The sequence below is a fragment of the Sorex fumeus genome, unplaced genomic scaffold, assembly GCF_029834395.1.
Source record: "Sorex fumeus unplaced genomic scaffold, SorFum_2.1 ptg000044l, whole genome shotgun sequence".
NCBI classification, from domain to species: Eukaryota; Metazoa; Chordata; class Mammalia; order Eulipotyphla; family Soricidae; genus Sorex; species Sorex fumeus.
The window spans coordinates 39,994,279-40,012,250 of record NW_026606101.1 but is presented as its reverse complement, the minus strand read 5'-3'; the positions used below and the strand labels follow the sequence as shown (position 1 = coordinate 40,012,250).

The following is a 17,972-nucleotide window of genomic DNA, read 5'->3' as shown; positions in this document are numbered from 1 at the left end:
GAGAGCCCAGTAAAATATGGTGCCTTAAGAACCTCAGAATATATTGATTTCATTTCATTTTTTTTCTTATTTTTCTTATCAGAAAAATTTTCATTTTTTCTTATCAGAACTTTTGTTATAAAACAAGAGTTATAAACTCAGTTTCCAACAATATTCCAAGATTAATGGTTTTAATTCTTAAATATATCTTAAAGGAATAAAATATTAGTTAATTTTAGCAAAAATCAGTACTTTAGACTGTAACAGTTAACAGAAAGTTTGCTACTCATTTCACTGACTATTTAAATACTAAACAATCTCAGTATCTCTTTGTCCTGAAAACTTAACTGTCAGTGTTACCTTATATTTTTTTACATGGAAAAGATTCTAATACTGTATCTATTTTTATTCTCAAAAAATTTTAAATATTTTGTCATTTGACCAGGAAATGTGGGCTGAAGCTATGGTAAGCAGATAAAGCACTTCCCTTGCATGCAGCTGACCCACGTTCTATCCCTAGTGTCCCATGTGTTCCCCCAAGCCTGCCAGGAGTGATTCCTGAGTGTGGAGCCAGAAGTAACCTCTGAGCACTGCCTGATGTGGCTCAAAATTAAAAAAAAAAAAAAAGATACTATTATAAATTTCATGAGTTTTCTTCCTTTCTTCCTTTTTCTTTCTTTACAAAAGGTGCATTGCCATTTGTTCCCTTGGGGTCTGGATATGTGAAGAACTCGCACAGTGTACAAGCCATCCGCAGATGAAAGAAGCTGTCAATGTAATAGGTGTCACTTTGAAGGTATTACCAATTCATATAGTTTATTTGACATTAAGTTATATCTTAATATTCAACCAATTAAGTTTGAATTTGACATCCTGTTCAGCCCATATTATAAAGCTGCTATGATTCAAAAGTTCTTGTTCAAAGAGTTGGGGTAAGCACCCATTGATGCTCCCCAGGAAAGGCCACTACAGCAGTCAGGCTGTCCACCGCCTGAGCACTGCCAGACCGTCAATAAGCCACAGGGAGTCCTGATGACTGGGCAGCTCCTATAGTGGGCAGGGTACCTGTGCCCTGCTGTCAGGAGTCGTAACCTGGCCTCTTTGATGAGACCGGGAGAGGCCTGACAAATCCTGGTTATCAGCCTTGAGTGCTCACCTCCTAGCTAACCCTTTGGCACTTTTAGAGCATCTTTTCCCCTGTGTTAGAGGACGTACTGCTGTTTACTTAGTAATCATGCTGGGCCACAGTTTGGGTAGCTTCTGAATACTTCGGCTGCCTTTCATGACAATTCTGCACAGTCAATGTTACATTCTTTAATTTCACACTTGTGGAGAGTCAGGAATGAGTCATGGCCAGTTACACAGTATAAGTACAGTATCAGTTCCCTCACTTAGGCTGCCAACAGTAAAATCCCCTCATGTAAACTGTACTGGTATATGCTGTGAAGGAACCATCCTTGTGAGTAAATTTATGTGGTGGTGAAGACAAAACTGAACTTTTGTGTGTGTTGTTGGGCCACCTCCTAATCCAGCACAGATTCCGCTGGGTCCTTTATCCAGCTGCTGCTTAGGAGAGGTGATGAATGCTTAGTATCGCTATTTTTCCACCTCTGCTGAGCGTCGTAGAAGTTCTTTGTTTCACGGTAAGTGTGCGATTTTATAAGGGAGGCACTAAGGTAAAGGAACATTAAGAAATGCGCCCAGGGCTATAGAGTGGTGGCCTGGGCTCACCCAGAACCTGCCTCAGCAGCTGCTCTGCGGGTCTTCGCTGCTCTGATATTCACAGCAGCGGGAGTGGGGGCTGAAGACGGTCACTGCCCGCCCAATGACAGCCCTGGGCACTGAAGCACCAGCCCTGGGTGAGGGACAGGTCCTTGGATCCAGGCTGCAGGCTCTGTGCGACCCAACCCTGCCTGTCTTGCAGCCTGCCCTCTCGCCACCTCCCACGTCAAGTCCCCGCCTCGCCACACGGGCAGGTCCTGCCCTTCCAGTGCACTCCGCCAGTCCCCCTCAGGAGCCTCTTCCTTCTCTTCATTGCTCAGGGGCTTCTTTGCTCTGCTTCCCTTCAGAGAATAGAAAACAGCTTGCTGAGTAGCCTTAGGTCAAGTAATAGAAAACTGAGGGAAGCAAAGTCTCCCTGGGCAGTGTTCAGGCCCAGGTGGAGCGCCAACCTGCCGCTGCTGCCGTGTGTAGCTTCCTGGCCACACGGTGAGGTCAGGGCTTCGCTCACCTCAGAGAGCAGGAACATGAGCTGACTGGGAATGAAGGAGCTTTTGATTTTTGCGTTGGGTGACGCCTGGCAGTACTCAGAGCTTCCCTCGGCGTTGTGCTCAGGGACCACTCCTGGTGAGGTGGGGGCATCATTTGTGTTGTTGCAAATTGGACACAGGTTAACCTTGTGTTAACCAGGCACCCTAACCACTGCTCTATCTCTCTGAGCCCAGGAGCTCAAAAGGGTGAAAGTCAGGACCTGTTTGTTCCTAGGCCTGAACTTTTGTACAGCTGTGGTATGGAAGACGCTCCTCCTGCCTTATTAAATCAAAAATAGTTAACTGTAAGTCTTGTCTCAATGTAGAATCCATTTTATTTTTATTTTTAATGCCCTTTTTCTCAATTTTAAGATTTTTGTCAATTTTTTTTTTATTAATCTCAAAATGTCTATTTAATGTGCTTTGGTTCTCCCACCTTACCCCTTTTACTTGCACAGCTTTGTAAGGCCCTGTCTCACAATGATTCAATAAAAAAATTTTTTTAAAAACTATATCTTAATGTTGACTTAGACTGCAAGATATAGAGATCTAAATGTAGAATAGGAAAAAAAAAGATGAAAGTTGGTGAGTAGAGTATAAATGGGGTACATCTTCTGTTTCTAAACACTTGGAAATTTCCCGTAGTATTTGTGAGGGAAGCCAGGAGGCAGTCTGCGGGGATGCCCCAGCAGAGTGTCAAGGCAGCCCACTGTAGCCTCACCCTACTACTCTCCCTGTGGCAGATCGGAAAGAAAAGGGGCCAAGGTGGGCTGCAGAAGGTGCTCATCTTGAGTTGCTAGAAAGTCAGGGCACTTAAGATCGGCCAATTTCCTTCCTTTCATCTTTGTAAATAAAAGAAGCACCCCTTGGCATGGGCCTGTCTCGGGGACAGTTCACTGACACTGCGTTACTGGGCCTGCTGGATCCTTTCTATAGTGCATCCACCTACGAGAACCATGAGAGAAAGAGCGAGTCACCACAGGAGCGAGAAATCACAGCCGCTTTGAGAAGAGGGCCTCAGGGACCTGGGGCTCGGCAGGAATGGTGAAAACAGAGAAGAAAGAAAACAGATGGAGTGCCCGACTGCCCCGCCATGTGGGGGATGGGGAGCAGGAGGTCTAGAAGAGCCTACCTCCTGGACCCCAGTTCCACGCGTCTGCTGTCACCTGTCCTTAGAACATCTAAGTAGCTGGCCAGGCTGTATCAGATTCAGGAGGAAGGAAAGAAGTTACCTCAGGGGCTATTAAGGAAATTGCTGGGGTCCACAGCACTGCCTAGAAACAGTATGAAGACAGAACTCCACTGCTGCTGTGGCAGAGGGACAGTGAGTGTTGAGGGGCGACTGTAAATCCTAGCTGGCACCCCACTGAGGAAGACGTGGTTTAGGGGCATGAGTAGCTTTATGTCGTTGGCCTCAGGTGACCCATGGGGTTCTCACTCCCAAGCAGTCCTGCACCCACCCCTTTTTAGCCCTTCCAGGAGAAATCACTGACATCCTCCGTCTTCTTACTGTGACCGGTCCTGGTCACAGGAGTTGGAGTGGTCCATCCCACTGTGGCCCAGCCCAGCCCTCCTCAAACTGAGCTCCTGAGCCAGTTCCAGAGCCTCCTGGCACCCCCTCCGCTGCCCGCAGCTGGTCCCCACCCACTTGTCTTCTCTACTCAGTCTCCACACACCCAAACACGTAACGCAGTATTACCAGCACAGTAGTCAAGGATATGTTTTGTTAGGCACATGCTTGCCCCATGTGACAGTTTGTTCCTTCAGAAGAGGAACTGCATATACATGACCTGTCATCCTGCGTTCTGTGCTTCTAATTCACTGCGGGCACATTCTTAGTACTCCATGAGCAAGTGCTCTACGAGTCAATCAGTGAGTGAGCAACTTACTTCAGCCCCACCATTCCCCACCACATGATGTGCGTGAGTAGCCTTCCCTGCCTCTGCCTCTCTCCCGCTGCCCACTGGCTGAGAAAACACTGACTCCTGGTTTCTTCCAAGCTCAGCTCAGTTTTCCCTCCCTCTACCATGTTTTTTTAATCTGTCCCACTCTCTCATACCTCTCCCCTTTCTCTCCATAATTGTTCTGTCTCTTGTCTGTTTATCTTTTTTTTTTTTTTTTTTTTTTTTTTTTTTTTTTTTTTTTATAATTTATTTATTTATTGAATCACTGTGGGAGAAGTTACAGAGCTTTCGGGTTTAGGTCTCAGTCATGTAGATACCGAACACATTTCCCTTTACCAATACTCATTTTTAACCCCGAACCCCAATAGACCCCCACCTCCCACCCCTCCCAATTCTTATTAGGCAGATGAGTTCTAGTTAATACTCTATCTACTTTGACTAGATAGATTATTTCGATAGAAGATGCACAATTATTGTTTAGAGTTTACGACCCCCCCCCCCCCCATCAGACATGCTGAAACAGCGTTGTGAAATGATTTGCTTTCTACAACTTGGTTTAAGAATAAAATGATGTCGCGCGGCCGCAATAGCGGCCGCGCGGTTTTGAATTTCTGCTATTTTACTTATTGACCCTGGAAGAATTTCTATTAAAAGTTAGCTAGTTAAGAGATTGATTTCTGTGCCCTGGAGTCGTGGCCTTGCCGGAGAGCAGCTCGTGGGGGGCAGCTGGCGACCTCGGTGGGGCGTGGGGGACGGCCCACAAAGCCCCCCTTCCCATGAGGTCCCCGCCGCTTCCCCGAGCCCGGCTCAAACCCGCTTTCCACAAGGCTCCCGTGCGGCCGCCATCTTTCTTTCCAGAGAGGAGCGGGCGGGCCGGTCAACGCCCTTCCCCCTCCGGGAAGGCTTGGTGGCGCGGGTCAACACAAGTCCATTTGCTCTTGTCTGTTTATCTACAGGTATCCCTAGACAGGAATACGGCGGGACCAGTCACAACTTTCTACTCTGTAGACTGAGGCCTGTGTAGTACATTAGGCTCAGGTTCTAGTTAGAGAGAGAAGCACGGGGCCTTTATCCTTCCCCATGCCGCTAGTTCTAGAAGAAGGATCCACTCTGACACGACCCCTCAACTTCACCAAAAAGCAAAGCATCCAGAGGACTCAGAGTGGGCCTGTGTTCAAAAACATACTCAGGAATTGAATATATTATAACTTGTGAATTATCTCTCTTACATGTGGATTTGTTTCTAGAGAATAAAAAGTCTTTGATCAATCCCACCTATTTTCTACCTGTAAAATGAAGATCCATCTGCTGGGAAGAGATGTTAATGAAGATCTATCAAAATTATGTGGGCTGAATAGGCTTTTAGAAATATTTATTTCCAAATGACTGAACGATGGCTACTAAGAATGTTATGTAGATTAATCCAGTTAGTCTAGACAGAAGGCAGTTAAGAGTGAATGATCATGTTTTAAACTATCTAGTAATGGGACATATTTTCATCAATTTAATTCAAATCAAATCAGTATATCCCTATTAAAAAGAATTCCAATCAAATCAATATATCCCTATTAAAAAGAATTAATTGTTCTTTCTTTGGAATCATCATGTTAGGTTATTTAGTGTGTATTTTGTTTTCTTTTATAGTTTCCTAACAAAATTGTGGCTCAGGTAGCTTGTGATGTTCTTCAATTACTGGTTTCTTTCTGGGAAAAGCTTCAAACATTTGAAACCTCACTGCCTCAGAAAATTGCAGAAGTAAGTCTTTTTTCTTGTAATGCTAAAACATAGTAATTTCCTTTGTATTTTATTTGGTATTTAAATTCAGATATTCAAGTCATTGTTAGAAAATCAATTGTTAAATTGCTATAAGTCGTTGTTTTATTTTTTAATTTACTTCTTGTGGGTGGGAGGGATTAGGCCACATTCAGCATTGCTCAGAAATTACTTCTGGATCTATGACCCGGGATCACTCTTGGTGTCGCTCGGGGGACGCTAGAATGTGCCAGGGATAGAACTAGGGTTAAACATTTACAAGGCAAAAAGCCTTAACACCTGTCTCATCTCTTTAACCCCATGAAACATTCATTTTAAAGTTAAATTACACTGGATCTTCTGTGATCTCAGGCACTAAGCAAAGAAGCCTACCAGTGGGGCCAGAGTGATAGCACAGCGGGTAGGGCCTTTGCCTTGTAGCGGCACCTAAGTTTGATCCCTGGCGTCCTATATGGTCCCCCAAGCGTCGCCAGGAGTAATTTCTGAGTGCAGAGCTAGGAGTAACCCCTATAACCCCTGAGCATCGCTGAGTGTGACCACGCCCCCCCCCCCAAAATAAAGAGGCTACCAGTATTCCAGGGCAGTCTTAATCTTGGATAGTTGGAAATGCAGACAACAAAGAGGCCTTTTGTTGACAGACTTTATCCATAGTTATTTGGTTGTTGCCACAGGAGGAGGCAGCTGGCTGTGATACCTTCTTCACAGGGTTGGCAGGGGAGACATAAAATCTCCCAGACTGAAGCTTCAGAACACATTTTTTGCAAGCACAATTACCCAGTAATGAGATTCATACTATAACACATTCTGTGGTGTGATTGGTAGGAGAGAGGGACAGAAAGAAAAGGACAAATCATCACAATGATAATATCCTGTAAATTAGTGACATTTGGGGATGTTTATTTTTACAGGAGTGGGTGCCCTCACCCACAGAGATGTCTGGGGGTAAGGCACAATCTTTCTTGCCAGTTTTTATAGCTATACTTTAAACACATATTCTGTTCTTTACACATTCTGTAGTAAGTCCGCAAAGAAATTTGATTTGTCTTTGTCTATAGTGCTATTGATTTATTTTCTATTGATTTATTTTCTCTTAGCCCTGGACAAAGTTCACTAGTAACATCACTTTGTTTTCTTAAAATACATAAAAAAACCAGTTATTTTTCACCTTAAGAGGCCTAGAATAAAATTGAGTTTTGTTATATAAGAAATTCTATAAAATATTAAGTTGGGCTTTTGGTCATTCACATAATTTATATTCTAAACAGGAAATCCTTTGCAGAAAGGGTGCTCTTATACCAGGCCCACTGGCTCAGATTCGGGCTATTTTGTAAGGAAATTAAATGAGAGCATATTTATAGTTTTATATATATATATATATATATATATATATATATTGCTTTGGGGACCATACTCAGTGACTGCTCCTAGCTCTGTGCTCACGGAATCACTTTGTACTAAGGATACAGCCCAGGGCTCCCACAAGCAGAGCATATATTCCCACTCTTTGAGCCATCTTCTTGGCTTAGTGGTAATAATTTTTCAGAATGACTTTTTTATTGTGTGTTGGATACATTGAGTTCAGTCCCCAGCACTGCATGATATCTCCAGGTCAGCCCTGATGGCCCCATAGCATAGCTGGACCCAAGCCCTGTCGGGCCTACACTACCAAATGAATCAAGAATGATAATGCTATATTACATCATTGCGATGGAGACCGATCATGAAAATTTTATGACTAAAAATATAACTTTTCCCTTCTCTGAGGCCCCCAGTTTTGCTCCCAATTGATTAGAGTACAAACTGGGCATGGTCCTATTGCTTTCTGCCACTTTCCAGGATTGCGCAGATCCCAAACTGACTCTGTATTTTATCACCTTCCCTTAGTAAGTGGCACAACGCTAGGTTTACTAGGAAGGCCTTATGGGATTCTTCCTCAAATGTATTCCAAAACTCTGGCCTTTTTAAAAATTGAGACATAGTTTCATCTATATAACATATTAGTTAAATATTTGAACATTTTGTGAAATTTGAGCCATCATCTAACATATAACATTTTCTATACCTTACATTGACTTTGAAGACACATTCTAGGGGCCAGAGAGATAGTTCACAGGTAAGGCACTTTCCTTGCACATAGCTGACCCAGATTTGACCTCAGCATCCCTGAACACCATCAGGAATGATTCCTGATTGTAATCCTTGAGTATTGCCAGGTGTGACCCTAAAATAAAATAGAGAAAAAAGATATACTCTAGTTGCAACTTTCAAAGATGTACCATCTATTTTGTTACCTGCAGTTGTCATGTTTACATAATACCCCTAGAAGTTGTGCATTTTGACACCCTTACCCATTTTACATTTTGACACCCTTACCCATTTTACATATTGACACCCTTACCCAGGTTACAGTCACTCCCGGTGACTGGTTGTCTGTTCTCTGTGTCTGTCAACTTGGTTTTGATATTTTAGGGGTTTTGTTTGTTTTAAGACCCTACATACATATAGATGAGTTCATATGGCTTTTGTTTTTCTTTGACTGACTAAAGTGAAATGGCTTTAACATAGTCCCCTCAGGTTCCATACATGTTATCACAAATAGCACAATTTTGTTATTTTGTCTGGCTAAATACTGTTGAACATCTTTTCATGTACATGGTGACATCTTTAGGTCTTCTTTGGAAAAATATCTAGTCACATTCTGTTCATTGTTCAGATTGTTCCGTTTTTCCCTTTGTGTTCTTTATGTATTTTGGATATTAACCTATTACTATTGTCTGTTTCATTGCAAATTTATCTTTTATACAGATCCTAGTGGCTACAATTGCTTTTCTTTTACCAAGTGCAGAGTACTCTTCAGTGGAAACAGATAAAAAGGTAGGTTACACATTGGCACATTTTTCTTGAATTTTCAAGAATATAAGTCTAAGTGATAAATAATATCATACATAGGCATATCTTATGTAGTATGCTTCTGCATTGGTGCCATGTTCTTCTGTAAGACCCCGTCTAATTCATCTTCTATTTGTGTCTCTATTGAATTATTGTTAGGAAGTGATAATTCTGTTGTTTGTGATTCTGTGTAGTAGAATTTGAAAGACTGCATTCTGAGGTGCTGAGATGTTTGCTTTTCCAGTTTATTGTGTCCTTGCTCCTCTGCCTTTTGGACTGGTGCATGGCTTTGCCGGTGAATGCCCTGCTTCACCCAGTATCCACAGCGGCCCTGGAGGAACAACATGTGTCCAGAGCCCCGTTGCTGGATTATATCTACAGGGTGAGTCTCAGACATAAATGTGGAGACTTATTATTAAGACTTAAGCTTTCAAGAATGATAAAAGGATGTTTTATGCAATTTCTTACTTATCTGTTCAATTTTGAAAAGGTTTTGTGGTGGATTAAAGAGCCTAAAGAAAAGAATAACTGAAGGAATGATAACAGAATAGATATAATTGTCAGGGAGTAATGGTTACCTAATTAAAACTGAATTTATTAGGCAGAGTGGTATTACAGTGGGTAGGGTGCTTGTCTTGCACATCCATGACTAACTTGGATTCAGTCCTCAGCTTCCCATATGTGTCCTTCTGAGGACTACCTGGGGTAATTCTTGAGTGCAGAGCCAGAACTTACCTCTGAGCACCACCAGTTATGGCTTAGAACAACAACCAAAAAAACCCTGATTTTTTTTTTTAATATGGTTGTCGGCTTTAATCAACAGTTAATTAAAGTTCCCAATTTTTTATGTAACATGGTCTACATCCACTTAATTTTAAGCAATCTGTTTATAGTGTTGGAATATCCACAGCCTTAGTTTGACAGAATATATTTATCAAAGGAGAAGTTGGGGCTGGAGAGGTAGTATAGCAAGTAGGGCACTTGCATTGCACCCAGATGACCAAGGTTTAGTCACCAGCACCCCATATGGTCCCCCTATCCCACCGCAAGTGATTCCAGAGCTCAGAGTCAGGAGTAAGCACTGGATACCATGGATATGGCCCCAGTCAAAGGAAGAAAAATTATATCCCCAGTAATCTCTTTACTCTAAAAGATCTTAAGAAATACATTTAGAGGACTAAGGACATAGTCAAAAGGAGTTTCTGGCTCAGATGCACAGAGTTCCAAACTTGAGTGCCATCATCCCCTGCACCACATGGCCTAATCCCCACCTGCCCCCAGTATCACCAGCCAGACCCAAGCACTGGGCCATCAGGCCTGTTTGACTGGGTGGGACCGATATGAGTACTAAATACCTGAGGAAGGACGCCTAGGCCCCCACATCTGTTGTGGAGGTCCCTATTTTTGAAAGAGAAATCAAAGAAAATGAATCAAATCAAAGAAATTCATCTTCTCACTTGAGTGAGGGGAGGTCTTGTTTTGAGGGGCTACCCGTGGCAGTGTTCAGGTATTATTCTCAGTGGACTCCAGAGACCAGATGTGGTGCATGAGAGCAAACCCAGGTCAGCTGTGCACATGGCTGCCCTGCCTACAGGACAACTGCTGCAAGTCATACCGTTTTAGAATATTCATAGTTTATCCTGCACACTTGATATTTAGACTGCATTGTAAAATATAAATTTTTGTGGAATTTAAAAGATTGGAAGATTATTTTTATAATATTATTTACAGATTTAAAAGACAGAGTTACCACAGGTCCGTTGTGGGGGAAAATACTGCATAAAATAACTAATTTTGAGTAAATATTTTACATCAGTAATGAATAAAATAAAATATTCAAATGTTAGTCCCTATAATGATTGATTATGACATTTGTTTTAATCCCTTTCTGATGTCTGATATATTTTTTATATCAAATGCAATGGTCTCTCCCATGGAAACCTTAATTATTGGCTATTTATTTTATCATCCATGTGTTCAGTAAGGGCTGGAGTGATAGCACAGCGGTAGGGCGTTTGCCTTGCGCACAGCCGGCCCAGCTGAGCTGGGTTCGATTCCTCTGCCCCTCTCGGAGAGCCTGGCAAGCTACCGAGAGTATCGAGCCCGCATGGCAAAGCCTGGCAAGCTACCCGTGACGTATTCAATATGCCAAACACAGTAACGAGTCTCACGATGGAGACGTTACTGGGCCCACTAGAGCAAATCGATGAACAACAGGAGCACTGTGCTGTGTTCAGTAATTATGCAGTGACATAAATTAAGTTTTCATTTGTATTTCCTATGTTTATAACTGTCAAGTGATTTTCCTCAATGACAGAAGCTCAATCTGTTTATTAAAAACGCTGTAATAAGAATTTTTCTAGGTAGCTTTTTTCTTTACAGTTAGAAAACAGACATATTTAATTACTGTTTACAGCTGACTACTGTTCTTTGTAGTTTCTAGCCAGGCACAAAGGTTACACACCTCTAAGTCCTCCTTCGGTCCCCAAAATAGAAGACACTGAATTGAGAGACCTCCAGCCTGACCACATGGCCTCTTGTCACATGAGCAGTCAAAGCTAGACAAATGAAAGGGAATTTGCATTGTAGAAGTATATTTTATCAAAGGTGTTTCCTTTATTTCTGAAGTATCACTTTGACTTTTACAAATCATTTTTATTCATGATAAAAATTTAAATATATTGCAATTAGAAATAAATGTATACATCTTTCTATCCTGCTCAAGATGCTATGAGTTTACAAGTTCTGTATGTATATGAGAGCATAGATGACAATAAATAGAGCTTCAGTTAATTGAAATTTGTAAACCCCCAGTGAGCTCTTAGGACACTAATCTTATGAAAATAAGGCTACTTTAAAAATTGGCATTAGATTTACTTTCATTAAACATACTTTAGAAAATAATATTAGGTTAGCCCTGTCAATTAATGGGGTAAGAGCTAAACTAATTCACATTCATGTGTGGTTATGAAGTGTGCTGAGGGCCTCTGCCTACTGCCTTCACTCTGCCTCTGCTGTGGGGCTGGCATTCCAGCCTGTGGCTCATCCTACAGCTAGCCTGTATCTAATTTAGTTCCTTTCATTCATGTTGCCTCTGGAGCACTTGGGCAGCACTTGCTACGTAGAATGGTATAACACAAACACTTTATGTTTACTCTGCTTTTGCCTTAAAGACTACATCACTGTCATTAGTGTAAAGAACAAAGTCAACTCTTAAGAGTAAGAAAGTATTTTAGATCAGATAGGATCTGGTGTTTCAAAGTATTAAGAAGCTGGAATGCTGCTGCTTCCTAAGTGCTGTTGTGGTTTGACAGATTGTCAGGGGTTAAGAGGTTGGTGGCTTCTGTAACACACATTTACTTCTGATTTTTTACAGGTTCTGCACTGCTGTGTTTGTGGCTCAAGCACATATACCCAACAGAGCCACTACACACTTACCCTGGCTGACCTGTCGTCCACTGATTATGACCCCTTCCTGCCACTGGCAAATGTGAAGAATTCTGAGCCAGTCCAGCATCATTCATCAGCAGAACTGGGCAACCTGCTTACTGTTGAAGAGGGTGAGAGTTTTCTGAATGTTCATTTTTGCGGCAGAGAAAGGAAGACTTTAATCATTTGCCCATGTTTGGTTTTTGATATCCTGATTTCTGCAATCCTCTGTGATAGTAAACTCTGCTTTTCATTTTCTTCATATTTACCTCTTTCTTTTCTTCCCCTATTTTTTCAATTTTAGTTTAATTTTGTTTTATTGAGGACCTATATTTCTTGGACCCGTGATACCTGTTTCTCTCCAAAGAGATTTATATCTAATGGGAGAAAGAATGAATACAGACAGTATTACTTCTGTAAAGCAAAAGTAGAGAGATGGAAATTTAATGTCAATAATATTAGGATTGCACTGCTGATTTTAAAAGGCCTATTTGGGGGGTATGTGAGTATTAGGACTTAGAATCTCTGCAATATGTTATCCTCAACCACCTTTCTACTGACAAATGATAAGAACCCTTCTCTGGTTAAGCCCTTAGAATGTGAACTCAAATGTGGGTATGATAAGACTGCAGAAAAACCACGGACACATATATATAATTCATAAAAGTATATATAAACTAGTAAACTCTGAATATTGATGAATTATCAGTGTCAGGGATGGAGCGATAGCACAGCGGGTAGGGCGTTCGCCTTACAAGCGGCCAACATGGCCGACCCGAGTTCGAGTCCTCCGCCCCTCTCGGAGAGCCCGGCAAGCTACCGAGAGTATTCGCTATGCCAGACACAGTAACAACAAAGTCTCCAATGGAGACGTTACTGGGCCCGCTCGAGCAAATCGACGATCAACGGGAGGGCCTTTACCTTTTACCTTTATCAATGTCAGATTTCTGATTGTGATATTGTACTATAGTTATGCAAAAATGTTACCATTTGTGTCAAAGAAACTTAGATTCTGAGCCAGAATGATAAGTATAGCCAGTAAGGCACTTTCCTTGCATGCAGCTAACCCGCATTCAATCCCTGGCATCTCATATGGTCCCCAAAGCCCACTGGGAGTAATTCCTGTGTCCAGAGCCAGGAGTAAAACCCTGAGCTCTACTGGGTATAGCCCAAAAACAAAAATAAAAAAGTTTTTTAAAAGGTGGATGTGGGGGGTATGGTGCCACCAGCAGGTCAACATGACCTTGCAGGGCAAGTGCATCAGCAGCCTGATGATACCTTCAGACTTCCAGATATCCCAAAATTGCTGCTGTGGCTTTAGCCAGACCCCAACAACTTGGGACCAAGCTTACCAAAAAATTAAGTGGCCTAAAGTTGGGTATGTGGGAGCCACACCCACAAACCAACTCCGACTCAGCTATATAAGCTCATTTATTGGCTTTATTTCAGAGACCCATAAATCTCAAGAGATCAAAAGACACAGTTAGGGCCATTACCTGAGATCTCCAAGTCCACTTAGATCAAAACCGGACATCCTCCCCTCAGGTCCCCAGTTTTCCAGTAACTTGGCTGCCACACCCACAAACTGCCCGGCGCCATGTAATCTCATCAACAGCCAAGACCCAGAGACTGTAAACTAAAGCTTCTGGAAGAGAATGACACGGAATTACCTGGACATTATATTTTATCCATAACAAGCAATACAAAACAAATCATCTAGCATTGCCTTTTCAGCAGGTTTGAGTGATGGAGGGACTGGTGTCAAAATATTAAATGAAACCAAAGTAGAGAGAGAGTATGGGGAAAATTGCCACACAGGCAGGGGGAGGGTTGGAGTGGGGGGGAAGGGGGAATTGGATGGTGAAAAATGTGCACTGGTGAAGGGATGGGTGTTTGATGATTGTATGACCTAAGCACAAACATGAAAGCTTTGTACCTATCTCATGGTGAATCAATAAAAAGGGGGGAAATAACAATAATAAAATAGTAAAATAAAATTAACTTTCTGAATAAAAAAATAAGTAGATGTGTAAAGTTAGATCATCTACGAAAATTTTACGAACTTTGCAAGAGAAAACAGCAACCCATGAATGGAAACTTGAGGTTATAAACATCCTTACAGAGGATCAGAGAGCGTCACCAGAAAAGCAGCATTCAGGAATTTGAGGAATTTCTAGGAATTTAATGAAGAAAAACATTCTAAGTCCGTAACATCAGCCATGCCAGTCACCTGCAGGAGCCCTGGGAGTGTGAGACTGAAATGGATCATTTTCTTTTCCTTCAACTCTTTTGGTGCTGGGTTATCTTTAGACGTATAGTCTGAGCAGGTAGTTGGGGATGAGCACTTAGAACCTGCGGCAAATTCTCTTGTGTGTCTTTGGTGAGCAAAGAAAGAAGAAAGCAGGCATCAGTGCGTAAGAGTAATAAGATTCCAAATCATGCTTATAAAATGGCATTCTGGGGTAGATTTCACTCTGAGAAGAAGGAAACTATGAGGATAAAGTTGTCAGACAGAGAATAGTCAGAGGACAGGCCTCTGAATCACCCAGTCCTTTTTTTTAACTTCGTCATAAGACAGTGAACTCAGGTGACGGGAATTTCCCCAAGGGTCCAAGACAGAATTATTTAGGTAACATTTAAATTTACGATTCAATAGTCCTAAAATATGAAATTTCAATCATCTCATATTTTATCATAAAATGGACCAAAGACTCACATTGTGAGTTGTATTGCTGGTGAAATGCATGTGAATGCTTTCCTATCAGTATCATGCAAGAAAAGTGAGTTAACTCTTCCTGAAGTCATTAATTTATATTTATCCCACCTTGCTGTCCCAAAAATTAGTTCACCATTCACAGTAATTTTTCACTTAAAAATAGCAGAAGATCATTAGTTTAGTTTGTACATATTGGCCCTCCCGTTGTTCATCGATTTGCTCGAGCGGGTCCAGTAACGTCTCCATTGGAGACTTTGTTGTTACTGTGTCTGGCATATCGAAAATTAGTTTACTTAAAAAAAAAAAAAGGTAACCCTAAAAGTGCACATTTAAATTTTGGTACCTCGTTCCTTTCCGTTTTTGACTTGAATATTTGTTCTCTAGAAGCTCAGGATCATACTCAAGCTTACATGAAATTAAAAATAATTATATAAACTTCTGTGGGAAAGAAGTTTTAAAATTGATTAATGGTTGACTAAATTTTTAAAAAGCAAAATGGGGAAATAGCATAGGTGGTGAGGCGTTTGCCCTGCTTGGGGCTGACCAGGCGCTCTGCAGGCACTGTGGGAGTGCTCCCTGAGCACCAGTGGGGGTGCTCCCACGTCAATACCCTCTTGCGGAAATGAATAAAAAGCAAGGAAACTTGGAAACATGTCGATATGCATAGTCTCTCACCGAGCGCGGTTCTTGCTGTTTTGAGTGAAGAGTGAAAAGGAAAATGATTGTCTTTTCTCCTTTCCTCTCGCCCTGTCTGAGAGTCTGGTGCAGGTCTCATGTGCTCACTCCAGACCCCTGGGCCGCATCCCCACCCCCAGCGATATTAACTTAGGCATTTTCCGTTAAAATATTCTCATATTCAAGAGGTTTTTGGGTTTTGTTTTTTCTTTTATGTTTTCAATACAATGACATAGTCATTAGTTGACAAGCTATTCCTGCTTGGAAAGTATTTCTCATAAACAGTATTTTTCTTTTTAATTTTTATTAGTGAAACACCATGAGGTACCATGAGGTAAGAAGCATCTATAATTGCAGAAAAAAATAGTATGGACCCAATAGAGAAGGCATTCATAGCTCTAATTTCAAGGAAATTAGTTGAGGTATTTGGAATTCTCAGCTTTGGGAAATCATACCTCCACAATGGCCAGAAGAAGAGTTAATTTTGAGAAAAATGTAGATGATGTCCTTTACTTCTGAAAAGTGAGATTTTTATTTTATTTTTTTTTATTTATTTATTGAATCACTGTGGGAAAGGTTACAAAGCTTTCAGGTTTAGATCTCAGTTATGCAAATATCAAACACATTTCCCTTTACCAATACTTATTTTTTACCATGAAGAACCCCAATAAAACCCAACCCCCCACCCCTCCCAGTCCCTGTGAGGCAAATGAATTCTAGTTAACACTCTATCTGCTTTGATGAGATTCACTGTTTCAATAAAAGATTCACCACTATTATTTAGAGTTTACCCCCCACCAAATCAGACATGCTGAAAAAGCATTGTGAAGTGATTTGCTTTCTACAGCTGGGTTCAAGAATTAAATGTTGGTTTTGGATTTCTGCTATTTTACCTATTGACCCTGGAAGTATTTCTACTGAAAGTCAGATAGTTAAGAAATTGGTTTCTGTGCTCTGGAGTCGTGGCTGTGCTGGAGAGCCGCTCGTGGGGGGCAACTGGTGGCCTCGGTAGGGCGTGAAGGGCGGACCGGAGCGCCCCCCTTCCCATGAGGTTTTAGTCGCCCCCACACCCCCGGCTCATACCTGCTGTCCACAAGGCTCCCATGCGGCCGCCATCTTTCTTTCCAGAGAGGAGAGGGCGAATGGGGCAACACCCTTTCCCCTCCGGCAGACTTGATGGCCTGGATTAACACATAGTCCGTTCACTTTTCTGCTCCAAGCTGCCGGGTTCTGCATTAAGTCCTTGTGCTTCTGGAGCCGTGGCTGTGCTGGAGAGCCGCTCGCGGGGAGCAACTGGTGACCTTGGTAGGGCGTGAAGGACGGACCGGAACACCCCCCTTCCCATGAGGTTTTCATCGCCCCCACACCCCCGGCTCATACCTGCTGTCCACAAGGCTCCCATGTGGCCACCATCTTTCTTTCCAGAGGGAGGAGGGCAGAAGGGAGCAACACCCTTTCCCCTCCGGGCAGACATGATGGCCTGGATTAACGCATAGTCCTTTCACTTTTCTGCTCCAAGCTGCTGGGTTCTGCATTAAGTCCTTGTGCTTCTGGGGCTGTGGCCGTGCTGGAGAGCTGCTCGTGGGGGGCAACTGGTGACCTCGGTAGGGCGTGAAGGACGGACCGAAACGCCCCCCTTCCCATGAGGTTTTAGTCACCCCCACACCCCCGGCTCATACCTGCTGTCCACAAGGCTCCCATGCGGCCGCCATCTTTCTTTCCAGAGAAGAGAGGGCGAATGGGGCAACACCCTTTCCCCTCCAGACAGACATGATGGCCTGGATTAACGCATAGTCCTTTCACTTTTCTGCTCTAAGCTGCCGGGTTCTGCATTAAGTCCCTGTGCTTCTGGGGCCGTGCCTGTGCTGGAGAGCCGCCCGTGGGGGGCAACTGGTGACCTCGGTAGGGCGTGAAGGACGGACCGGAACACCCCCCTTCCCATGAGGTTTTCGTTGCCCCCACACCCCCGGCTCATACCTGCTGTCCACAAGGCTCCCATATGGCCGCCATCTTGCTTTCCAGAGGGAGAAGGGCGGAAGGGAGCAACACCCTTTCCCCTCCGGCAGACTTGATGGCCTGGATTAAGGCATAGTCCATTCACTTTTCTGCTCCAAGCTGCTGGGTTCTGCATTAAGTCCTTGTGTTTCTGGGGCTGTGGCTGTGCTCCAAACTTAACTCTGATTTTCAGGGAGAAAGGTTGGGTGGTTTATTTCCCATTGATCACTTTGTATATAGAGAGATGTCGCGCGGCTGCATAAGTGGCCGCGTGGTTTTGAGAAAAATTCCTAGTTCCCGCATACTCGAGCTGTGCTTGTAGAGGCTTCTGGTCACCGGGGTTCCATCTGGGGGAGGCGGGAT

General features: G+C 42.8%; 1 protein-coding gene across 1 annotated transcript in view; it reads left to right on the top strand.

Annotated features, from left to right (window-relative positions):
• RALGAPA2 (Ral GTPase activating protein catalytic subunit alpha 2) overlaps positions 1-17,972 on the top strand; it is a 380,552-nt gene that overhangs the window by 235,130 nt on the left and 127,450 nt on the right. The window contains exons 28-32 of the mRNA XM_056121724.1: positions 667-775; positions 5,777-5,887; positions 8,711-8,779; positions 9,039-9,176; positions 12,171-12,354. Coding sequence (XP_055977699.1) covers positions 667-775; positions 5,777-5,887; positions 8,711-8,779; positions 9,039-9,176; positions 12,171-12,354 — 611 coding nt within the window. The remainder of the gene's footprint in view (positions 1-666; positions 776-5,776; positions 5,888-8,710; positions 8,780-9,038; positions 9,177-12,170; positions 12,355-17,972) is intronic.